This window comes from Nuphar pumila, chromosome 7, assembly GCF_984573655.1.
Source record: "Nuphar pumila chromosome 7, dmNupPumi1.hap1.1, whole genome shotgun sequence".
Taxonomy (NCBI): domain Eukaryota; kingdom Viridiplantae; phylum Streptophyta; class Magnoliopsida; order Nymphaeales; family Nymphaeaceae; genus Nuphar; species Nuphar pumila.
The window spans coordinates 109,633,844-109,661,286 of NC_143255.1; the positions used below are offsets into that span (position 1 = coordinate 109,633,844).

General features: G+C 36.8%; 1 protein-coding gene across 1 annotated transcript in view; it reads left to right on the forward strand.

Moving 5' to 3' along the window:
• Window positions 1-27,443, forward strand: part of LOC149832882 (DNA primase) — a 100,544-nt gene that overhangs the window by 66,260 nt on the left and 6,841 nt on the right. The window contains exons 10-11 of the mRNA XM_090013328.1: window positions 3,845-4,001; window positions 13,726-13,833. Coding sequence (XP_089869454.1) covers window positions 3,845-4,001; window positions 13,726-13,833 — 265 coding nt within the window. The remainder of the gene's footprint in view (window positions 1-3,844; window positions 4,002-13,725; window positions 13,834-27,443) is intronic.

The window sequence follows — 27,443 nt, forward strand, 5'->3', positions numbered from 1 at the left end:
TGGTATAAAAACTCTGATGGACAAGTTGTTAACAACTACGCTTCTCGAGTAACAATGACTCAGTGTCTCTGGTCATCGGAGTTAGGGGATTGGGCTACCAAATATTATCCTAGGTGGTAGATCCTATTGGCTTCTGCCGAAGTTCGGATGCATCCCTTGCCAATTATGCCTCTGTAAAATTCTCTCTCGGTCATAGGCGCTCCCCTTAGGAGCGGACTTAGCTAGTTGTCTGGGGTATCAAAATACATAGAATAACAAACCCCCTGACAGTCTCAGTTATTTCTATGTTTATCCTGTGTGTACCCTCAGGTCAGCTAATTATTGAAACAAGATTACCATGCTCATTTTACTTATTCTGAAATTGCACATCGCGAAAGGAACAATGCATATGTTAGTCATGTTCTGATTTTTGATATCTATACATCTACCTGTCTTTCATAAGTCTGGACCGTTTTATGGGATACAGGTGATGATTAGGTTAATGCGGCAGGCAATGACGTGATGATATCAAGATCCCACTATTTCTTTGTTGTTTCGCTCCTGAGCACGTTTTGTAATTTTGTATAAGGGTTTCTTTTGAAATTCCTCTTTTTGTGTAAACTTTAATTATCAAAAATCGTGTTTTGAATCTATGTGATTTCAATGATTGTATGGAGATACAAATCCATTGTGTAATGGAAAGTTCGCCTGCAATGCGCCTAACGTCCGTTGACTTGTTCTTTCAAACACCGTTTTTCGTTAAACTATCATTTTAAACTCTGAAAAAGAATTAATTGCAAAGCTTCTAATTTTTCCTAAAAGGTTTACAAGTTCGGGATTTTGGAGCGTTACAACCCATGTGCACTTCATAAGTATATGCAAAATCAATCTTTAAAAAAGACTCACCTTAGGAGGTTCGATCATATATCCAAAGTCCCTAGTAGATTTGTATCTTATCAGTCCTTTTATCCTAAAATCAATCCTTCATTTTGGATTGATAATCTTGTATAACTTTTACTTTCTCCTTTTCATTTAGAGCCATTTCTAGTCCTCCTTCCTTCTTAGTGAGCTTTAATTGTGGTTCGGGAATCAAACCACTAATGTATCCCCAAAGTTTCTTTCCCTTGAGGTTATTCTCCATAGCGGCTGCCCATATTATGTAGTTGATTCCATGTAACTTAAAGGAGAGATCTATCTTAGCATCTTTGTTCCATTACTAAAGAAGAAAAAAATGTGTTTTGAAGATCACACCCTTCACAAACAAACAATAGAGCCCAAGGGCGAGGACACATAGGGGCTCAGATACCCTCTAATAAAAACACAAGTGCACAAGAAGAATGCCACTAAGGGCTACAATGTGCACACACACACAAAAGCCTCTAATGGGCAAAATACAATAAGCCACAAAGGGCTAATACATCACACTCACAAAAGGAGCAAGAGAGCACATTAAAAATAAATAGAATTTGTATTCAAAATGCTTAAGAAAAACATTAACAAGAGAGGGGCTGAAACCCTCTTTAAATAGGCCACAAGGTTGCTTAATAGAGTTGTTGGGGATCTCCCAACATTTATAATTATAGCCGTTGGGGAGCCCTAACAACTCTATTGGTTGTTTACAAAAATGCCCTTTCACATTACTAAAAGGGACACCAAACAAAAAAAAGATGACAATGCTGCCCCTAATGGGCATTACTAATTTACAATCATAAGAACATAATATATATACATATAAATGTATGTATATACATAAACAATAAATATATGTATATATTTTAATAGAGGCAATCCTAATTATTGTATTTTCACTACAGGTTATTGCATGTTTCTTGGCGATTCACTTATATCCTAGAAGTGTAAGAATCAACAAAAGGTGTCGCACTCTCCTCCATTGAAGCCTAGTATCAAGCAATAACAACTACCACTACTGAAATCTATGTTACCGCGACACGGCACCTTAGGTGTTGTACCCGTGTCGACACGGGTACTGCTACCTGGACACAACATTTGTCGTGTCCTATATTATATTATATGTATTATATTTTCAATATATAGTATATATTTTTGATATATAATATATATTTATAGTATATTTTAGATATATAATATATAGTTTTCAGTATATATTTAGGCGTGTTTCCATACCCACATTTTTTGGAATTGCCAGTGTTTAGCTAAAAAGTCTATTAAAAGATATAGGTGTTATCATCTCTACTCAGTCAAAGATGTGTTATGACCAGAGTTACCGGAAGCGCCTAGGCGCATGGGGAAACAGGCTTCCCCGAAGCGCGTTTCAGAACCGCGAAACGTTGCACTTTCGAAATGTGCAGGGAAGCGCGCTTCCCATAAATGGGAAACATGCTTCCCCCTCGCTTCCCCATTTTTTCATTTTTTTTTTGTAATTTTAAATTTTTTTTTCGCTTCCCCCTCGCTTCCGGTTCGCTTCCTAGGTCGCTTCCGAGACGGTTCATAATTTTCTTCTAAGTCATCCCACGCTTCCTGCTTCCTAAAATTTTGAAAGTGCCTCGCTTCCCGCTCCCGCTTCCTCGACTGGTAACTCTGGTTACGACAACAAAAGCAATATCTATATTGCTAGCAACCACACCTTCTACGAGCGAACAAAGCACATAGAGATGAATTGTCACTGTATTCGGGAGGAGTTTCTACGGGGCACTATCGAACTCCTTTATGTCAAATCCGAATATCAAATAACGAACTTCTTTACCAAGGCCTTGCCGGTGCCTCATTTACAAACTTTCAGTAATCTCACTGTTTGTTTGAGGAGGGTTGTTAAATATGTGTATATGTTCACACACACACATACACACATATATTTGTGTGTGTGTGTGTGTGTGTGTTTTCTCTTGTAATAAGTAAACCCTTTTGGGGTATTTTGTAATTTTGTATGTGTAACAGGTCCTACCCATTTCCCCCTTTGTTATGCTTCTCTTGAGCATTTAGTAAACTAATAAAATATTATTTTTTACATTGTGAGTTTAGCCCTTTAGTGGCTTCTGTGTGCTCTCGAGTGTTGCTCTCTTGCCCTTAGTGGCTTTTGTGTATGTCCCTTATTGGACTTGTGTGTGTGCACATCTATTTCTTGTTTCATTACACCATCAGCCATGATTAAACAACATTGGCCAAATATAAAGACAAGTGCGGCGTGATTTCGATATCCTTTCACGTCTTTCCCATGCTAAAAGGGCAAAATGGTCAGGAAAAAGTCCCTTTTTTTTGTGTCCATCGAAGAGATTACAAAATGTTGGCGGCCATCTTGTGGATTGGCCAATGTTTGCCAGCCACAAAAGTCATTTGCCTTTGAAATTATTCATAGCATATTTTTGCAAAAGATATGAAAAATGTTATAGGCTACTATCTGAACAGACAAAGCTACTATTTGAAATTATGGTTATGAAAAATTTACAAAAAATATTGTGTTCCCTTTCATCTATGTCACACGGATGTGACTGCAGATACAGGGATACAATCGTTTTTATGAAATTTTCAATATGACTAGCATATAAGGGGATACGGAATGGGAGTCAAAACGGAATATCGATGTGACATAACCATCCATCAAATTCTTTTCAAAGTTGGCAACATTTGGTTATATGCCTTGTTAAAAGTTGTTCTTTTTTTATGTCCATAACCTCCTGAAAACTAATTGAAAGGGGGGACACATGATTCCTATGAAGTTTCTCTATCTTATTTGTTTCACAAATCAGGAATGAATTTTGTTTTGTTTTTATATTTTTGGATTGTTGTGTTAACAATATGTCTGTTTTTCTCATGTAATTCTTAGCTTTGATGCTTTGCTTGGTTTCTTTCTTCTTCATGTTTTTTAATTTTTTGAATATGCTCCTAGGCAAAGAGAAATCGCGAACCAGTTTGTTATATTTCGCGAGAAGTAGGGGTTCGTAATTGCACAATTGACATGCCAAATCGATACTTATCAGGGAAGTCACCTTTTCCATCATTGGACAAGTTTGTGGAGTCTATGATATCTGCTGGAAGTATTCATGGTTGGTTAATCACTGATAATGCTGTCTACTGTTTTTTAATATTTTATCTCTTAGTTCATGTTTGCACATTGGTGTCAACATCATGCTTCAATATCCTGCAATATCAAACAATGAAATAGAAAATGTGGAGGGTGGGAGAGATGGAGTATTAGGCAAAGAGTTAGTTGAAGGTGAAAAAATTGATGAGAGGGAAAGAAATAAGAGAAAAGGACTAGTCTTCAAACTACCCTTATCACATTAATGCTTATTTATTTTAGGATCTATATACAAGTATGATCAGTAAACCCAAAAGATATGCAGAAAAAGGAAACCTCTATTTTACAACACTGACCCTCAAGTTGGGATGAAAGACATCTGTCATTCACAACTTGCTTGCAAGGTTAGCATGATTTGCTTTGTTTAAGCCATTGGTAAGTACATTTGCTAGTTGATGTTGATTGTTGAGTATGCATATAGACCACCTTAAAAATTCTCGTCAACCTTTTCTCAAATGACAATCAATATCAATAAGCTTAGCGTGTTCATGAAGAACAGGATCACGTGCAATATAGATTGCCAACTTACTGCTTTATAAGAGGGTCATTGGAAGTGTTATTTCAGGTCCTAATTCATGAAGAATGTCCATAAGCCAAAGAGTTTCACAGGCTTTAAGTGGAATCACTCTATAATTAGTCTCAGCACTTGATCTGCATACCACATCTTGCCTTTTACTTCATAAAATAAGATTTTCCCTTACAAAAATACAAAAACTAGTGTTGACTTTTTATCATCAAGAAAACTTGTCCAATCTGCATCTTTCTAGATTTGTACATCAAAATGACCATGACTGGCATTTCATAAGCGATTGTGTAGATTCTTCTTATGATGCCTTAGAACCTATGTCACATGGGTGCGGGTGCGGGTGCGGGTGCGACACGGGTGCGGCGCAATTTCAAAAATTTTGGACACGGGGACTCGGCTATATATATATATATATATATATATATATATAAATAAGACTCGGTCAAAGTTGTGCCCATTAGGGGACTGGTGATGAGTTGTGAAGGCATTCTGTACACTTTCTTCATACAGGAATAATTCACTTTTGGGCACTTTCTTCATACACTGTAATAATTCACTTTCTTCATACAGGAAAAAACCACAAAAACTTGAGTTGTGCCCATTCTGTACTTAAAACTTGAAAGTGTACAGGTTTTTTAGTTGTGATGGGTTTTTTTCCTTACAGCTGTAGCCCAGAAAATTAAAAAAAAAAATTTCAAAAAAAAAAAATTCCAAAAAATGGACCAAAATGACCCTGGGTGCATTGACCACACCTAGGGTCGGGTTGACCGAGTCCGAGCCGCACCCGTGTCCGCACCCGTGTCGGTGCGTGTCGACGCGGGTGCGGCGACCTTGGAGTCGAGTCCGTGTGACATAGCTTAGAACCCTTGAAACAGTTTGAATATGGTGAGTAGTTGGGCAATGCAAGTACTTGTTAGTGTTAAGTTATATGTATAATTCCATATATAGTTATATATATATTCAAGATATATGTATACATAATTATAATTAATAATGTAATTTAGGTTGCCCACCAAGGGCATGTTGGTCATTTTGTACATGTTAGAAAATAGGTTTTTCTTTATTTTCTTCTTTTTATTTTTTTGTATTTTATCTCTTTATGTAAGGGCATTCTTGTAAAATGCCTCAATATAGTCGTTGGGAGTACTCCCATTGGTCACAAATATGACCGTTGGGAGCCTCACAACGTCTGTTTGGAGGCTCCCTCTTGGCTTCTTCTTGTCTATAATTGAGGGCTTAAGGCCCCTTGTATTAGTAAGCTTCTTTGAAGCTCGTTGATGAATAAATTCATTATTTTTAAGTGTTCTCTCTTTTGATATTGTATGCACTCTTGTACTTGTGTAAGCCTTAGTGCTTTTTGGATTGTCCCATAGTGGACTGTTATCATCGCAAAATTTTTAACTTTTGCAAATCAAACTGACCTTTGAAAAGTTTTTGAAAATAACTCGCCTCCGTTTTAACATGCGGGAAAATTCCGTAGAATGGGACTCGCCTGTCGGTACGAGGTTCAACCGTTCCTGCCACCTTTAACAGGGGTAATTGAACCAAGGATCAATCTTATGCTCTACTCTATTCAAATTGTCTAAATCATATTCTAATTTCTAAATGCACATAGAATCAGGCATGTGCTATGAATTTTCAGAAAATGCACATTTGAAAACATGATGTTTGCTTTGAATGATTGAAATATTCAGAAAATGTAAATCTTGAAAATGATATCACATGAGAAATCGTGAAATGGGATTTGAAATGTACTTCTGAGAGAAGTAAAAATCGATTCTAAGAGACTTGGTTTCTTTGAATTCAAACTTTGAAATTGAAATTCTAACTTAGAAAATTTGAATTTGGAACTTGGGAAATACTTGAAATATTCTTTGAAATTCAATGCTTTTGGGAAAATCGATTTTGCTATAAGACTTAGGAGATTTTGAGGAATTCCATTTCCTTGACTTAGAATTTGAATTGGAATTGGCAAATGCATGAAATGAATGAATATGGATTTTGAGGAATTGAGAAATACTTTTTGTATTTTTGAGAAATGCAGTGCATTTTGAAGTTAGCCTAAGAGTGTAGGCTGAATGTGGCTAATGTGAAGATCATAAATCTAAGTATCATTCATATTCTGACTATGGCCATAAATATGAATTCCACCAAGTTTACAAACTTCATAAAAGCTAGTGCATGTGCCATTCGTGTAGACCATGGTGAATTTGTAAGAATATGCATGAATCATCATTCATCACACATTGACATTATTAAAAAAAATAAACTATATGCAATGCAACCTAAGCTAAGCAGGAAATGTAAATTCTTATTCCAAAGTTTAATTACAAATTACATCACTATTGAAATTTAAATACATGAAAAATAAAGTCTTCAATGTACCTGCAAAACTAGAAAACTTGTTAATGAAAATATGTTGGCTTTTCTAGATTTATCCAACAATATCAGGAAATTATTGGATTTTGCTAGATATAAGCCTTTTTGCCATGATTCCCTTAAATCAAAATGATAAAACATGAAGAAATAATAAAGGTAAAATATGAAATTTCGAAATTGGGGTCCAAATGACCAAAATACCCCTAAAAACAAGACTATGGCCTTGAAATTAGGGTTTTTAAAAAGATATTTTGATAAAATGCAAGTTTTGAAATTTGAATGGAATAAACTAAAACCAAATATGCTATGACATGATTAAAAATATGAAATTAGGGTTAGGGATTTCGAAATTTAGGTCAAATGACCAAATTGCCCCCGATAGCAAGACTATGGCCTTGAAATCAGGGTTTTCTGAAATAGATTTTGGTAAAAACTTAGGCACTAAATGAAATCAAATGAGCACAAAATTAAACCTAAAGCATCCTAATATGATTATGAACATGATTAAACCCTAAAAATATATGCCTATGCACGAAAATCCAACAATATCACAAAAACTGTGATTTTAGCAGTGTTTTTGGATCTTTCAGGAACCCGGTTTTGCAATTTGCTCAATTCAACCATCAAATGGATTCCAAAATCTATAAAAATTGGTACCTGCACTTGTTATAACCCTAATATCGAATTGGAATTATAAAAATAATTTTTTGACATTAAATTAATCCGAAAATTGCATTAAACCCTAAAAATATGCTATTTTTGACTTAATTCACCAACCAGTCTCAGTCCAAGACCTGAACCAGGGGTCAAATCTCCATAGAAATTTATGAAATTTTAAAGAGACTAACTAAGAAGAAAAACAGAGATTTCCCAATTTACAGATCGGAAAAATCATCTCCGGTTAGGGAGAAACCCTTCCGGCAATCTGAGCTAAAATATATCACTCTTAACAGGGATTAAAACAGCTATTCCAGATTGAAAATACAAACATAAATAGCAAACCTAAACAAAAATCTCTGAAATTTTAGTGGTGAACAGTAGACAGAAAAATAACAATACTCACTTTTTACAGATCTAAAATCGGATCTGTGGTTTGGGATTTATGACTAACACAAGTCTGATTAGGGTTTTGGTAAACCCTAACGAGTTTTAAATTTAAAAACAGATTCTCTGAAAAGGGAAAAATACTAAACAGTGATCAAAAAATCCGAAAATTTCACAGCAGACAGATCTACTCAATGTGAATCCATAGCACTTTACAGATCTAAAATCGGATATAAGATGAGAGAAATATCATAACAGCAAGTTACCTTCTTGATTTTAACCACGATTTTAAAGCTTTAAAAACCCGATTTGATGTCTGATTTTTTTGACAGGGTTCCCGAGATCCAAAACCTCTGATTTTTCTACAGTAACTCAATAACTCATGCATGCATCACATATAAAAAAATCAGAAATAAACAATGAGTGCTTCAATCCGAAATAACATCATCTTTACTGTTCTAAACCTAGAACACACAGAAATTTAAGAAACTTGAAAAACCATGCATTAACTAATGTAAATAAATAAAATAAACCATAAAACAGTAAATAAAACTGATTTCTATGCTATAGAACGTAAAACAAACATGAATAAACCATGAAAATAAATTAAAAACAGGGAATCAATGGCTGGAATTTGATATCACCTTTAAAACATAGATTTAACCCATTAAAAAGGGTAAATCATATATTTTATTGGTTAATAATGCAAAGAATCATGTTAAAATCAATTCTAATGGATTAAAATCTCTGTAAATTATCCAAAACAAGGTTAGATCACCTTCTTGGATTGTTCTTGCTGGTTCTTGATGGTTCTTGAGGTGAAACCATGGTTGATCTTCCATAAGGAGGGATGTCCAAGCCTAAATCTAGGTTTAAAGCATTAAAAAAAGCATTAAATAAAATAAGAAAAGTGAAGAAGTTCATACCTTGGAGTTGCAGCAATGGAGAAAGGGCTGGAGAGGAGAGAGAAGCTCCAAGAATCCAATAAGAGAGAGATGGGAAAATCGACCCCCCTTATGCCTCTATTTATAATAAAAAAATTAGGTTTAAAAATTGACAATTTTGAAAATTTTGGACTCTAAAGGGGGGGGCGATTTTGGGGTGGAGTTACCTAACTACCCCTAGTCTAAATTATCCTAAATAGTGCCTAATTAATCCCTAGCTAATCCTAAAAATCCCCCAAATGTGGTGCCACTTGGCATTCTCTCACATTGGGTTTTTAAAACACTTTTAAAAACCTTTAAAAACACTAGTTTTAAAAACTAACTTTCAAAAATGAGTTTTTCAAAATGGTTTTGACTCTTCTAAACCTCTAACACTAACCCAGACATCAACTAACCCTAGTCTAGCCCTGACTTACTCGAATATGGCGCCACCCCGAGTGGGCCCTACTTGAGTTTTTCAAAAAGCGATTTTAAAACTTGAAATTGAAGGAGTTTTCAAAAGATTTTCAAAAGTAAACTTAAAATTAGGATTTTTGAAATGGCATAAGGTCCTAACTGAGTTAGAATTCCTCTGGATATGGTGCCAACTGAGTGGGCCCACATCGAATCTTGAACATTTTTGAAATAAACACTGAAAATGGCTTTGAAAAGGGGTTAAAATCAGTATTTGAAATTCAAGATCTTTGAAAATAGGGTCTCAAGCGAACTGGAACTCCGGGTTAGAGTCCTGAACTCTTAGGACTCTGAGATTTTAGATTTTAAAAGCCAAATGAAAGAATTTTCAAAAGATTTTATCAAGAAATGATGAAATAAGTCAGAAAACACAGTCAGGATTAGACTCCCAACTCGACCGAACTCTAAAATAGAGTCCTGAACTAACTGGACTCTGTGAAATGACCTAAATTTCGAAAACAAACGAAAAAGATTGAGAATGGAAGTAAAACAAACTTAAAAACCAAACTTCTGACCGGATTAGGACTCTGAGACAGAGTCCTGATCGGACTGAAACTTTCAAAAATTTGAGAAATTTGATGAATAGAGGCATTCAGAAGCGACACCATCTAAATGGGTCTCATCTGTGAATTGAAATCGATTAAAGTTTGAATTTGAAAGGAATCCAGATTGTTTTCTGAGAAAATATTTCGAAATACAAAGTCCTGGGGTTGGAAAATGACAGAGTATTGAATAAAAACCCAGGTTTTGAAATTGATTTTGAAATAAAGCTTTAAAATTCAAATCTGGATTGAATGTTTTGAAATAGGAGTGCTGGATCTCGAAAATGAGATGCAATGTCATACAATGCTATGCAGAATGCGTGCAATGACATGCATTGATCTGTGATGATTTATGAAATGGACAAACACTGGATGAAGGTAAAAATTTGGTGTGTTTACATGGACTTGTGCATGTGCACTTTGTGATTATGTTCTTCATAATCCCTTAGTGGTTTTTGTGCTTTTGACCATTTGTGGGTATGATTTGTGCCTCTTGAGTGAGGTGTGTGAAGACTCCTTATTTCATTACATGGTATTAGAGCGATGGCGTTTTTGGACCTTTGAAGTGTGATCATCTCATGATAGTGGTACTCATGTGATCATGGTGATTGTGGTGCCCAAGAGGTTGTGTTGTCTATATCTTTCTCTCTCTCTTATAATCTTTCAAGTTAAATAGAGCTACATGATGTGGGCTTTTGTATGTATTCTAAAAATCCTTATATATATATATGACTTTTTTAGTTCTCTATCTTTAAAAAGGTATTTATAATTTGTTTGAAATATTATGCTTATTCCTAATCATGTAAAATGTGTTTTCTTTAATATATATATATATATATATATATATATATATATATATATATATATATATATATATATTAAATTGGAACTAGAGTTTGTGTTTTGATATTAACTCATAAGTAGCATATTGTCAAGCTCTTTATGATAAATCCTCCATTTTTTACTTTTATGAAAATATATATTTTCTATGCTCTCGTGTATATCTATTAGTAATTTTGTATACATGTTCATTCAAAGTATAGATATTTATTTGAAAAATTTTGAACACTTTTATGATAAATCCTTCTATGTAGAGTTTTTTTTTTTAAAATGAGTTAAATGCTTCTTGCATACTTGTTTCTTCAATAAAAGATTTTATTGTGTATGCCCTTAGTGACACTTGTGGTTGTGCTCTTCCTAGCACTTGTGATTGTGCTCTTTGTAGCATTTGTGATTGTGTCCTTGTTGACACTTGTGCTTGTGTATTACACTTCTTGCATAGTCTTGATAAAATAAAATATTATTTTTATTTCGTGTTTGCCCCTTTAGTGGGTAAACATATGTGAGCCCATTTTGTGGCTTGTGACTGTTCTTTTGGTACTTTGGTGGAATTTTTTGAGTGTCCACTTTGTTGTTTTGGTAACTATCATTTAGAAGACCTTGTTTCCTTTCATTGGTGAACATCTTTGGGGACTTTCATTCCCTTGCATATTAATTCAAAGAATATTTTGGGTATGTTAATGTCTTTATGATTATTTGTGCATATTCCTATAATATATTAAAAATTATGTTCTAAGCAGAGTTACCGGAAGCGCCTAGGCAAAAGGGGAAGCGCGCTTCCCCGAAGCGCGAAACGTCGCGCTTCCGAAGCGTGAGGGGAAGCGTCCCCCTTTTTGGGGAAGCGCGCTTTCCTTTTATGGGAAGCGCTTCCCCCACGCTTCCCCCACATTTCCCGCACGCTTCCCCCACGCTTTCCCCATTTTTCATTTTTTTCGCTTCCCCCTCGCTTCCGGTTCGCTTCCTAGGTCGTTTTCGAGACGGTTCGGAATTTTCTTCTAAGTGGTCCCACGCTTCCCCGCTTCCTAAATTTTTGAAAGTGCCTCACTTCCCGCTCCCGCTTCCTCGACTGGCAACTCTGGTTCTAAGTATGTGGTTTCTTAAGGACTCTAATTACTATGATGATATCTTTTCTATGCCTCTTCCTTTTTGAACAAATGAAAATTTTATCTGGAGCCTTTTATGGATGCCCTTTTGTGGGCTTTGTTGGTGTGCTCCTAATAGACACTAATTTTCTTGATTAATGGTTCTTGTCATTTATAAAATATTATATATTATAGTGGATTTTATGTGGCCTTAAAGTTATTAGATTATTCGATATGCATGAACTTTTAATCTTTTTGCGAGTACCCATGATTGATTGTGCTTGGGTATGCTCTTGGTCTTGAGTATGGTTTGTTAAGAATCTTTGTAAGTTTTGGCCCCCTTTTTATGTTGTATACCATTGTTGTATCATAATAGACTTATAATTTAAATTGAGCTATCTCTCTATATAGCTTGTTTATATTGGCCATACTGATTCTTCAATACCAGCAACCGTTTGCGGGCCATTTTCTCTTGATTTTTAGGTAGAAAGTAGTCTCGCAATTCCTTTTGGAGGTCCTCCCACGAGACTATAGCAACCAACCCCCGTCGAACATCACCCAAGCGACGCCTCCACCAGAAAGTCGCTTCATCCGCAAAGTACATTGTTGCGGTCCGCAACCTATCTGTGTCGCCCTTTATTCCTGCAACTTCCAAAAATTGTTCAATCTCGTAGATAAAATTCTCGAGATCCTTTGAATCTCGCGTGCGTTTATACTTTGCGAGCTTAGGTAGCCTGTAATGTGGTCTATCCACGTATGTCGCAACACCGTCAGCTGGGGTTATCCTCAATTGTCGCTCTAACTGTTCATTCTTTCATCGAACAACATCCAATTCAGCAACCATGATATTGAACCGACCCAAAAAATCATCAAATCTGGTGGAAAAGTCCTCCACCGAATAGTTAAGTTTAGTGACAAAACTTTCTACTGAATCTTCTACTCTCTCTACTGTTGTTTTGATCTCAGCATTGAGATCCTTAAAAGCAATACAAGTCCCATTAACCAACTTCTCCATGGTGGTCACTGTCCCAGTCAGCTCGACAACATTGCGCAAGATGGCTGACACTCGATCATCGGCCATGAAATCTTCTTCAGCAGGAACCATACTGCCTGAAGGAGTCATGACATTCTTCTTTAGTGCCATTGTCACTCCCAATGTCGACAAGGCTTTGGTACCACTTAGAAGCGAAGGCCCCCGCGACGTAACTTCGGGTAATCGCAAACACTGAAGGCAGGCCTTTTAAGCGCACAAGCAACACACAACACACGCGCACGAGCGAAAGCAAGAGTATGCGCATGCACGATCACAAAGAGAGCAAAGAGGCAAGGATGTGAAAAGCTTCTTTATAAATACTTGAAAGAAAAGTACATCAAGAGGGGGAGAGAGGGTCCGAATACACGGAGTTCTTAAGCTATAAGGCCTTTTAGGGCACTCGAGAGTGCCAAAGAGAGATATATACATCAGAGCAAAAAGGTGAAAAACTTGGCGGTCGGGAACACGGTGGACCCTCTTTTTCTAAACCCTGTATACAATGCTATCTTTTCTCCATCTTTTTATGTAGAACCTGCAAAAAGACGGGTTTTTTTTTCCTTCTATCAAGATGATTAATAACTCAGTTAATACTGTATGCAGTATTTCCTTGAGTCCCATATGGAACTGTTATTACATTTGAAACTTTTTGGTTCTTTTATATTATTGAATTTTTTGAATTAAATTTTCTATTTGACCCTGCCACTTTCAGCATGGTATTGAGTCCTTTTGAAATGTACAGGGTGTGCTATGGTGTCTTGGCATAACTAATAATTTATTGCTTTCAGATATTGATTTCTATGACAAATTAAAGAATTTCCTGTTTTCAGTCTAATATTCCTCTAGCAGGATGGGTACGGAGCTGGTATTGGTTTTCAGATTACGATTTGATGGTCTACAACATAGCAGGAAATAGATATTGTGAAAGAATTGGTAGACAGCATAAAAGTAACCATGGTACTTCTTGGTCCTCAGACACAGCTTCTACTTCCATACTTTTTGAGTTTATATTATCTTTTCTCATTGCTGTAATGTTTGCTGTTGTAAAACTCTTATAATTGACATTATGCCTGCTCTCTCTCTCTCTCTCTCTCTCTCTCACACACACACACACACACACACCTGAAGATTCTGGTGGGCTGATGCATGTTTTTTTTCTGATGCATCACTTATGTTACCTAAGATATTGCTTTTGGATGTTGCTCTAATACGCCCACATCAATGACCTAGATATGTTACGAGTTTCAAATGGATTTATGTTTCATACTGTTTCTTAGGAACCTAGAAAGATAATTCTATAATGTTTGGGGGCAAGGGTTGTAACGAAATATGTGGAAGCACAAAACACAAGCCACTAAGAACTTGCAAGATCACAATCATACAAGTGCACATGCACAAGTCCACTATGGGACAATACAAAAGCCCAACATGACAACAACAATAAGAACAAAATATAATCCTTTTATTGATCAAATGCTTAATGTAGAAGGTAGATGTGATGTGCAAACACCTGGGTAGAGAGAGAGAGAGAGAGAGAGAGAGAGAGTCGGCTGCACAATAAGAAACTCGTTAATTGTGTTATTAGGGCTACTCTCTATGTTAAATAGAGAGAGGCCAAAAAGAATAAATTACATCTAAGTCCATCATTAAATTAAAATTTCAAATAACCTCTAATCTAAGAAGACTTAAACTTAAAACCACCTAATCTCAACACTCCCCCTCAAGCTGGAGCATAGATATCAATCATGCTCAGCTTGTCACAACATTTTGAGAAATTTGGTCTAGCAAGAGGCTTTGTAAGCATATATGCAACTTGGTCTTTCGACTTTAGATATTTGGTAGTGATATGACCAGCTTGAACCATATCTCTTACATAGTGGCAATCAACCTCAATGTGCTTTGTTCTCTCATAAAAGACAGGATTGTTCGCTATATATGTTGCATACTTGTTATCACACATCATGGTCATAGGAGAGGAAACCTTCACCTGAAGATCATGAAGAACAGTACGAACCCACATCAATTCAACAACTGTTTGGGCCATAGCTCGATATTCTGATTCTGCACTCGACCTAGAAACCACATTTTGTTTCTTACTTCTCCAAGAAATCAAGTTGTCTCCCAGAAACACACAGAATCTTGTGGTAGATTTTCTATCCACTACAGATCCTGCATAGTCAGCATCAGAATAGGCCACTATCTCCAGAGTTCCACCTTTTCTGAACAATAACCCCTTTCCAGGAGAAGATTTTAAATATCTGAGAATCATTATAGTTGCATTCCAGTGTACCTCAGTTGGTTTGTCCATAAACTGACTAACTTTGCTTACTGCTAAAGCAATATCCGGCCTGATCACAGTTACATACAATAGCTTTCCTACTAGGGAGCGATAGCTTTTGCTATCAACCGGTTTTGACCCTTCCTCAAACAACTGAACTTTATGGTCCATGGGAATATTTGTTGGTTTAGCTCCCAACATTCTCGTTTCCTTTAATAAGTCAAGAACATACTTCCGTTGATACAAAACCATCCCTTCACGGCTCCTAGCAACTTCTATACCCAGAAAATACCTGAGTGAACCAAGGTCTTTTGTAACAAAGTGTTTTTGAAGATGAGCCTTTGTGGCTTCAATAGCTTTCACATCATCTCCTGTAAGAATGATGTCATCCACATATACCACCATAACAACTATGCCAGAGCTAGTTTTCTTGATAAATAATGTATGATCGGCTGCTGACCTATTAAAGCCAAAGCGTGACATCACTTCAAACAACTTTTGAAACCATACACGAGGACTTTGTTTCAAGCCATAAATCGCCTTTCTCAATCTACACACCTTCTGACACTCCCCCTCAACCTCGAATCCTGGAGGTTGTTGCATGTAAACGGTCTCAGATAGATCCCCATATAAAAATGCATTTTTCACATCTAATTGGCACAAGCTCCAACCATGCTGAACAACTATTGAGAGAACAAGATGAATGGTACCCATCCGTGCAACAGGAGAAAAGGTTTCAAAGAAATCAATACCATATGTCTGAGTATACCTTTTTGCTACTAATCTGACTTTGTACCTTTCAATAGAACCATCAGATTTGTACTTTTATGTATATACCCATTTACATCCAACAAATAGGGAATCAACTAGATCCCATGTATGCTGAGATACTAAAGCATCCATTTTTCGTGCATGGCCAGCTTCCAACGGTTATCAAACTCTGCCTGTTGATAGTTTAGAGGAATAGTTTTAGCAGATAAGGCTGAAATAAAAGTTTTCATCTGATTTCCAATTCTGGCATCAGAGACAAAATGAGATATGGGATATAAGGTACATTGTCGTGTCCCCTTGCGTAGAGCAATAGGCCTGTTATCATCATCATGAAGATCACTATTGTTAGTAGAACTTTCCTCAAGGGAAGAAGAAGATGAAGGCACTTGCGGAGGTGGAGCTCTACGCACATATACCAATGGAGGATTATTAAATCTTGAAGAGGATGAAGTTTGGTTCGGTAATGAGGGCACAAATTCCAAAGGAAAAGGAGGTATAGGTAATGGAAAAGACTCAGCTGGATCAACCTGCAGCGGGGAACCGGTACTAGAGTAATATGGAGTGGATTCCAAGAAAGATACATCCGCACTAATATACTCTCGGCGAGAATTAGGATCATAACTGTTAGAAAGTGACTTTGAATATTTTAGGTTCGATAATGAACCCATACACATGCACATTAAGTGCGAATATACCCACTTAAGGGAACAACACAAGCACATCAAGTGTTAATACATAAACCTATAAAAGGGATAAATATGACTTAAAGTCATAAGTTGAATATTATTGAAGAAATAGGAAGAAGAGGGTAAAAACCCTATACAATGGAGCATTAGCTCCTCCAAGGAGTGTCGAATACAAAGGGGGAGACCCCTATTTATAACACAAGAGAGGAGCCACATAGGGGGCTCCCAAAGGAGTCGTTGGGAGCCCCCAACGGTCACATTTGTGACCGTTGGGGGCTCCCCAACGACTCTTTGGGGAGCCTCCCTAGGTGGCGCAAACCACAAAAAATAAATAAAAAGAAACTAAAAAAATAAAAGAAAAATTACATGCATATTCCAATTGGAATATGCGTAAAATGACAAATTACAAGAATACCCTTGAGGGTATTTTAGGAAGAGAAAATATATATATATATAAATAGAGATACGTATACATATATATATGTATACGTATCTTTATATATATATATATAAATATATACTCGTACATTTAAGGATTATATTTCAACATATATATGTACGAGTACACATATTTTAACACCCCCCTCAATCTTTGCGGGGAAACGAAAAGATTGAAAAAAGGCGCAAGACTCCAAGATGCTTCCGTAAGTATGCTATTTAAACTTGTAAATGCCTTCTTCCAATGCCTTCTAATGGTGAACATATGTCCCGATCCATCCGGGGTACTTCCTTTTATCCTATCTCCAAGATCCTGTAGAATAACAACAAAGAAACAAGTAAAACATATCTTTGCACTTTACTCAAATGAAACATTTCTAACAAGATTAATTAAAACCATATCGGATGCCACATCCGCAAAACAATGGTTCAAAAATATAACTTATGCATAGAAATTTGAAGCACATGATAGGATAATTATTTTAGCATGAAAAGTAAATTTAGAAAACCAAAGTTTTAAAATCATACATCATGTTAAAGAGTGAGCGGAAGCAAATTATGCGTAAATGAATTGCAAGAATGCATAATGCATTCATAAGGTCCAACATTGGACAAACATAACCCCATAATGGGGAAAAACACAATGGTCCCCTAAGGGACACCACAATAAGCCTACCAAGATGCATAAGTTACATATGCTTTATTGAATGAGAGTCTAAAAGGCCATAAAGAGCATATGCGTATACTGTCATGAAATGAATTAATACTTAAATGAATCATTAATGAACATGCTCTAAACATGTAATGAAGTGCCAAACAAGAGAAACTAAGTCTTTTAAATCCATTTAGGAGGTAAAATAATTAGTGTTATTTGAGTAAAGAACCTTATACATTTAGAAAAATCTCACTCAAATGACAAAAAACTCATTTTTCATATCAAATACAAAAGTGGCAAAAAATATCAATTTGATTTTAAAATATGCATATCAAATATATGATTCACTTGTATCTAAAAGAAAGTGACATATGAATGAAATTTCATAAATTTCAACAATAGTTCATTCATTACAAGCAATTACCTCATTAGTCCTCCAAAAGCCCATAAATCAAGTGTATAAGCTACTAGATCAAGAATAAATATATTGTCATTAAAGGCCAAAAACACACACAAAGGTGTGCCAAAGAACCTCTTGCCTACATATAATAATACTTGAAATTAGTGCATCTACGACAAGAACAAGAGAATACACGCCAACATGGACCAAAAGCATCTATTGTCTACGTAAAAATACACTCAAAACCAAGTATGTTCAGCTACTAGAACAAGAGTAACAAGCCAACCATGGGCTAAAACACAATATATCTCTTGTCTACATAAGATGACACTTGAAATGAGTGAAATAAGCCAACCATGGGCATACATCTCAGCGACTAGAACAAGGACACAAATGCCAACATAGGCTAAAATCACACACATGGTGTGAATCAACGTGCATTGTCTACATATAATAACACTCAAGACAAGTGTGTTCAGCTACTAGACCAAGAAAGCAAAAGCCAACAAAGGGCTACCAACACACGAAGGTGTAATAAAATTCTTGTCTACATATGATGACACTTAGATAAGGGGTATAAAAGGAGAAGACTTTTGATGCAATAAAACTTGTAATGAAAAACATATAAATAAAACCTTGAAATAATATTCTTCAAAAAGAATACCCATAACAATATCATTTTGGAATAAATACACACACAAAGAACACGTGTGCACAAAACATAAATGTGCAAATGCACTCACATGATTCATAGACAATAAAAGGTTGGGCAATAATCCCCAAAACCTTGATTTTAATATATACCTTAAAACATTTAAGGTTTTAAACATCATATATCCATCACATTTATATATAAATAAGAGCATCCATAAAAACAATGGCAAAAAACAAACTAGTGACACACTGATATACCAAATCATTCTAGAGTCCCAAGGTGCCCATAACTCACCTCAACCACCATCTATAATATGGCAAGTGGACAATCTAAAATGACATAACAAAGAGTGACACACTCATAATTAGAGATCATATACCAAATCATTCTAGAGTCCCAAGGTGCCCATAACTCACCTCAACCACCATCTATAATATGGCAAGTGAACAATCTAGAATGTCATAACACAAGGTGCCCATAACTCACCTTAACAACCATCTCTAATATAAAAATAAGGCCTTAAAAAAAAGAAATTGATGCATCATATAACATGTGATGGATAGAAGATAAAATGCCATAAAAAGGCAATGAATTCTTAGGGAAAACATTTTCCAAATATGTGATTTTTACAAAGAGGGCCGATTTAAAGGTCCAACATAATTAATCACAACAATATGCCATATAACAATAATGATGCATATATACGAAATTATGTTCAATCATGATCATTATACAAAAAAACTTTAATAAACACAACATGAAATATTTAAGCTATGTCATGTGTGAGAAAGGATTTGGAATAATCCAAGAACAAATCAAGCCTTTATAATTTGCAATTATATGTATACCAAGATGCAAAATGACAATAATCTTAAACGTGCAAATTTAGGACAACATGTACTAAGATTATTACAGAAGCATTTTAAAAGAAACAATCTTACAAGTCCATTAAGGGATAAAAACAAACACAAGCCCTAAAGAAGGTTATAAGAACATCTCTTTATTGAAAAGAGAGTACTATGTGAAAATGTCTATGAATAGACAATACACATACAAGCATAAATATTTTATAAAAGAAGTGTACGAAGACACTCTCACAATACTTGAACAAAATACGAAAAACGTAATAATATCAAACATGCAATAATGCATGCATTTCATAAAAGATGCAAATGCTTGAGACTCTCAAGCTTTAATGCAATTTAAGACAAAGAAGACCGTATTATGGCCAATGTAGGCATCCTTAGAGATACAATCAAGAGGTTTTTGAAACCTTATGTGAAAAATACAAACAAATACGTTTGGATCATTAGAAGAAAATAAAAATGGTTCGAACAACCTATTTATACACTATGCATTCTATATAGTGTGGGAAATTCCTTTTAAAAGATCTTTTACAATGGTTCGAACAACCTATTTATCACAAACAATTTTTCAAAAATCCTTTAAATAAACCAAAAACATTGAAACATCTTTAGGAGTTCTCATAAATAGTTATCATTAACAAGAACTACTTATGATTCATAACAAAGATAAAGATGTGAGAGATTCTTATATAAGAATTATATCAAGATTTTTCAAAAAAACACGCACTAAAATCCATAAACAAGAGAGGAACTCAAAACAAAATAGATTTTATATGAGAGAAAAGAGTTTTAAACAACGATCATTAATCAAGACATCATATATAATTTTAAAAACTAATTTATAGGTCAATCATGAAATACTTATGTAAACATCATAAATCCCACATAATTGAAGACAATTTTAACAACATAAATTACTATTATATGGGATGAGGAATCGATAGCCAAGAATTATATATTTGAACAATAAACAAGTTCACCAAATTTAAAAATAGATATTTTAAAATATACGAACACACGAAATGTGAAAGGAAATGATTCAACTATCAAAAAACACTAAATGTGCAAGAAAAATAGTTTCATAATGCATAATATGTTAAGAAAAGAGATACATACCGAAAACTTCAAAAAAAGAGAAGGAACAATGAATACTTCACCATTTCTTGAGCACCACGCTTTCCGTTGCGCCAAGAGACAACCCCATCGTAACCTGGCTCTGATACCATGTTAGAAAGTGACTTTGAATATTTTAGGTTCGATAATGAACCCATACACATGCACATTAAGTGCGAATATACCCACTTAAGGGAACAACACAAGCACATCAAGTGCTAATACATAAACCTATAAAAGGGATAAATATGACTTAAAGTCATAAGTTGAATATTATTGAAGAAATATGAAGAAGAGGGTAAAAACCCTATACAATGGAGCATAAGCTCCTCCAAGGAGTGTCGAATACAAAGGGGGAGACCCCTATATATAACACAAGAGAGGAGCCACATAGGGGGCTCCCAAAGGAGTCGTTGGGAGCCCCCAACGGTCACATTTGTGACCGTTGGGGGCTCCCCAACGACTCTTTGGGGAGCCTCCCTAGGTGGCGCAAACCACAATAAATAAATAAAAAGAAACTAAAAAAATAAAAGAAAAATTACATGCATATTCCAATTGGAATATGCGTAAAATGACAAATTACAAGAATACCCTTGAGGGTATTTTAGGAAGAGAAAATATATATATTTATATATATATAAATAGAGATACGTATACATATATATATGTATACGTATCTTTATATATATATATATATATAAATATATACTCGTACATTTAAGGATTATATTTCAACATACATATGTACGAGTACACATATTTTAACAATAACATCGATATCCCTTTTGATTTTTGGGATAACCTATAAATATGCATTTTGTAGCTTGAACAACTAATTTATCACGGTCAGGGCCAAGTTTGTGTACAAAACAAACACATCCAAATATTTTTGGCGAGAAAGAGAAGAGTGGGGCATTAGGTTTTAGGATATGTAATGGAATTTGATCACCCATAGAAGATGAAGGCATGCGGTTGATCAGATAACAAGCAGTGGTAATCGCATCCCCCCAGTATAACGCAGGAACATTAGATTGAATCATAATGGTCCGGGCAACATCAAGCAAGTGCCGATGTTTTCGCTCAGCCACCCCCATTTTGTTGAGATGAATAGGCACAGGAAGTTTGGGGTTGAATGCCATGATCTTGGTAAAATTAACAGAAATTTTGATTTAAACTCAAGAACATTGTCAGTGCGAACAATCTTGACAATAGATTCAAACTGAGTTTTTATTTCAAGAATTAAGGATTTGATAATACTTGGAACTTCATATCGTTCTTTTATTAAAAACACCCATGACAACTTAGAGAAATAATCAACAATAACAAGATAATATCGACACTGAGTCCTAGTAGGAATCTTATTAGGACCCCATACATCTGCATGAAGAAGTTCAAAAACTTTATTACTAGTCTGACTCTGACTCGAAGGGAACGAACTTCGATGATGCTTGCCCAACTGACATGCTTCACACTGAAATGATGTAGTGGAAGGAATTTGAGGAAAGACCGAACGAAGCTTTGACAATGAAGGATGACCAAGACGACGATGCCACTGAACAAGACTAAATGAGTGTTCCACTGCAGCATGAACATTACCCACTGGATGATGTAGGTAGTAGACTCCATTTTCTTCATAGCCTCCACCAATCTTCTTCCCCGTCAGCAAATCCTGAAAATGACAACTCATCGGATCAAATATTACTCTATAATTTTGTTCTTTTGTAAGGCAACTGACAGAGAGTAAGCTTTGAGGAAAGTTTGGACCATGAAGAGCATTTTTCAACTGTAAGGAGGAGGATATAGAAATATTTCCCTGACCAACAACCGGGGAGGAACTCCCATCGGCTAATGAGACTCCTCGATGAACAGTAATATCCTTTAGATCTGAAAAAACAAGTGAATTTTCACACAAGTGTCTGGATGCACCAGAGTCAATAATCCACTTACTGTCAGTCGGATGAAGATGATTTCCTGTTGAGTAGGCAACACCAGCTACAGGAGGAGTGGAACTCAAAGGACGAAGAGCTATCAACTCCTCATATTCAGCACGACTGAGGGTGATACTACGGTCACTTGCAGAGATATTATCTTGTACATTTGTTGCCTCGAAAGTAGTAACATTTGCTTTGGGAGCATATGACTTTGATGAAGAAGAGGTTGGCCGACCATGCTTATCCCAGCAACGATCTTCTAAATGTCCAGATTTTTCACAGAATGTACATTGAAACTTTTTTTTGCCTTCCTTACCTCGTCCACGACCTCGTCCTCTGATATTCTGAATATTTCCACGCCCATAACCAGATGAGACAACAAGAGCAGATGACTGAGTCACAAGCTGAGATTGTGGAAGAGAGATCGCAAGTCTACTCAGAAGATTGTATGCATAAGCAAGAGTAGGTACATCTGATCCAGTCAACATTTGGACTTTTGCAACAGAAAATTCTGAAGAGAGACCTGTAAGAAAGCGAGCAACCATAGTTTGTTCTTGATGATCCTTTTGCTTCGAGCAACAAAGAGGCCTGTGAGCATTAAGTGTTTCAAACACAGCTTTGACAGAGGAATAGTACTGGGCCTGGGTCTGATCTCCCTGCTGCAAATTATATATCTCCTGTTCGACTTGCAGAATACGACTCACATTAGTCTCTTGTGAGTACGTATCTCGAAGATTGTCCCACATCAGCTTGGTTGTATTATAGTAAATTAATCCATCTGCAATATGGGGTTCAACACTATTCATGATCCATGACATAACTTTAACGCCCCAGAAGTTCGACTTGAGAGAAAAAGGTTTGCATAGAAATACCTTCGAAAATCAGAGTTTGCAGCAAAGATTTTTCTTTGAGACACCAAAGGATTTAAAAGCACAAGTCAATTCTTCTGAGCACGTTAGCAAAAAGACTCAGCCCAAACACAAACTCATTTTCTAAGCCAAAATAGTGAGCAGAAGATAGAAAAAAGTACATTCATATAAAGGGTTTAGTTTATACAAGGCAAAAGGGTATCCACCGCAAAACAACAAAAAGGTACAAAACCGAATAGCCAGCGTGTCGACGAGAGAGGCGAGGCTTTGACCATTAGCATCTGCACCGCCGCCTGTAAGAAGAGCTACCTGTCACCTACACCCATAAAGAATGGGGTCAGTCCTGAAAACTGGTAGGTACGCAAAAGGAATAAGACGAACTAATCTAAAGCATGCTTAAATAGTAGCAAGTAGAAACTGATACAACCTATGCAAGTGAACAACAAGGCTAATCAATATATTATGAACTCAAGCAAACTAGTGTTACAATGATAATAATCTAACTGTAAGCAATCACAACCAAGCTTATCATGCATACCTTCCAACTATCGCAAACAACAAACTGATAGTAAGGTAAAAGCATTCAGTCTGAGCGAAGAACAAATAACAACTGTGAGCATGCCATACTGTGATCTGATTATTATCTGAACATTGTGGGTACGCACAATGTGTAAACGTAGAAACAGCCGAGATCCGTTCGGGGGTTCATTATGCTATGTATTTTATTATACCCCGAAGGACTGACTGAGTCCGCTCCTAAGGGAACGACCAGTGGTCGAGAGTGTAAGTCCCCAAAGGCTAAAAAGGGCCCACGGATGCATCCAACTTCTGCAGAAGTGCCAAGCGACTACCACCTAGGATACTTATGGTAACGCCATTCCCCTACCTCCGATGACTGGGGAAGCCGGATCTTTGCCCGAAGTGGCCATGAATGGCCTGTCCATCAAAGGTTTTATACCATCCATCCTCTCTCTTGATGAACCAGCCCGAACAACCACGATGATGGGTTGTTCGTCATCATCGCCTTGCTCTATATGCCCTGGTCTATTCGACCCACTCGAGCATCTTGCCTGTGAAGGCGCATGATTACATTTAATGAGATATCCAAATGCAGAATATAAGGCCCATTCACTTTGTGCTATGCATCATAGCATCGCGTAGCACTGCCAAGAGATGCGGCTAAGTTTATAGCCATAAACCACCAGAAATACTCAAAGGAGTTCAAGTGCTGACAGCAATTTCTAGGGGTACCTGCAAGGCAGAACAATACTGTAATCGAAGTCTATATGGCACAAGCAACAAATGAGTCAGCATAAGCAAGCTGGGCAATAAGTAAGGTGCTGAAACATAAATAGCCAAGGCGCATAAAGCGCGGGGCAACAGAAAGTAAAGCGCTGAAACATAAATAGCCAAGGCGCATAAAGCGCAGGGCAACAGAAAGTAAAGTGTTGTAAAGTAAACAGGACAATGATCGCGAAACCGCTTCCTTGAGTTTAAAAGACACAAAGTAAGGTACTGGAAAGTAAATAGGACAAGAATCGCGAAACCGCGTCCTTGAGTTTAAAAGACTGAAAAGAAAGCCTGGGCACATATAGCGCGGCGGCAACAGAAAATAAAGTGCTGAAAAGTAAACAGGACAAGGATCGCTAAACCGCGTCCTTGAGTTTAAAAGACAGAAAAGAAAGCTTGGGCACATTTAGCGCGGCGGCAACAAAAAATAAAGTACAGGAAAGTAAACAGGACAAGGATCGCGAAACCGCGTCCTTGAGTTAAAGAACGTACATATACGTATATAAGCATATTGTTTAATTATCTTTTCTTTAGTTCGGTTTAGTTCATTCAAAGTCCTTTCACGCAACTTTCCCCTACCTTGGGGAGTCGCGGGTTCCTGCACGCCTGCAGACGTAAGTTCGAAGGGTCTCAGGCCACGACACACGCGGGCGCTCCGTCGTGCAACTTGCACATGCTAAAGAGGTTAGCACAAGTCAAAAGCGAAACAAGGGCATGGCCGCCAAGCAGAGATAGGCAGGCAGGGCCCCATGACGAACAACCCAAGCGGCAGGCGGCCACCAACGGCGACAAGGGGCGGAGCCCCCTGCCGAAAAACAGGGGCGACAGGGGGCGGAGCCCCCTGCTGGCACACAAAAGCAACAAAGGATGACAGAGGGGCGGGGCCCCCTGCCGGCAAACAGAAAAGACGACAGGGGGCCCCGCCCCCTGCCGGCAAACAGAGCAGTGATAGGGGGCGATGCCCCTTGCCGACACGCCAAACAACGACAAGGGGCTTCGCCCCCTGTCGGCAAACAAAACAGTGACAGGGGGCGAAGCCCCCTGCCGACAAGCCGAACAATCTACAGGGGGCTCCGCCCCCTGCCGGCAAACAAAAGCGACAGGGGGCCAATGTTAAAATACATGCAATTCATATATATATATATATATATATATATATATATATATATATATATATATATATATATATATATATATATATATATATATATATGTTTATATATATATATATGTAATTGTCTAAAATACCCGATAGGGGTATTTTAGTCATTTCACAAGTACCCGATATGGGTACTTGTTATTCTTCATTTATTTTCCCCTTTAATTTTTGTAATTTATATTTTTTATTTTTATGTTTTTTGCTCACACAAAAGGGGCCCCACCATGAAGTCGATGGGGCCCCCAACGGTCACATTTGTGACCGTTGGGGGCTCCCAACGACTACATGGGGAGCCCCTAGGTGGCTCTCCTTTTAAGGCCTTATGGCCATCCCCCCTCTCCTTCATTTGTGTATATATAGGGGTGAACCCCTCTTGTATTCTTCACTCTTGAGAGCTCTCTCTCTTTTTCAATAAGAGACTTTTATATTTTTATGTTGCGTTGTCTCTTGTGGGTTTGGGTGTTAGCCCTTTTGTTTGTTCATTAGTGAATGTTGTAAGTGCTTAATGCACTCTTTGTTTTTCCGCATATTTCATTACATGGTATCAGAGCCTTGTGTATGCTCTTCCTCTTAATATAGCTAGTTGAATAGTTATATTATTGTTTTTTGTATCTCTCTTCGTTTGTTCTCTTGTGAGTGATTAAATGGAAGGGGAACAAAAGATTGATCTCTCCTTCAAGCTCAATGGCTCCAACTACATGATGTGGGCCGCCGCCATGGAGAACAACCTCAAAGGTAAAAAACTTTGGGGATATGTTATGGGCACCATTCCGGAACCACAACTCCAACTCACTAAGATGGATGGTGATCAAGAGAAAGCTCTTGAAGGAAATGCTCGCATGAAGGCCATTGAAGATCACCAATCTAAAGTGGAAGATTGGGAAAGTAAGCATGCGAAGATTCTTGCTTGGTTCGTGAACAATGTGGAGCTCATGATTTGCGCCAACATTGCTAAGTTTCGGATGGCTAATGAAGCATGGTTCTTTATGAAAGGTATGTTTTCTCAAAAAGACCTTGCTCGTCAATTCTTTCTTCAAGAAAAAATTTGGACTATCAAGCAAGGAGAAATGAGTGTAAGAGACTACTATAGCACTCTTGGACCCTTATGAGATGAGTTATCCTTACTAGAACCAAAGTGGGTTTCTAGTGTGGATGTGGAACTAAGAAGAGAACAAATGGAGAAAGAACACTTTTTTCCAATTTCTACACGGGCTTAGGCCCAAATATGAACAAGTTAGATCTTCCCTTCTTCATAGATCTAAGCCTCTTCCCTAGGAAGATGCCATAGCCGAAATATGTCAAGAAGAAACTCGTCTTGGCATGATTAAAGGAGGAGATGATGTTTTGGCCGTATCTAAACCCGACAATCATGTAAAAACCTATAAGCCTCTACACTTTGGAAGGCAAAATAATTATAATGGCAACTATAGAAAAGTCATTTGCCATCATTGCCAAG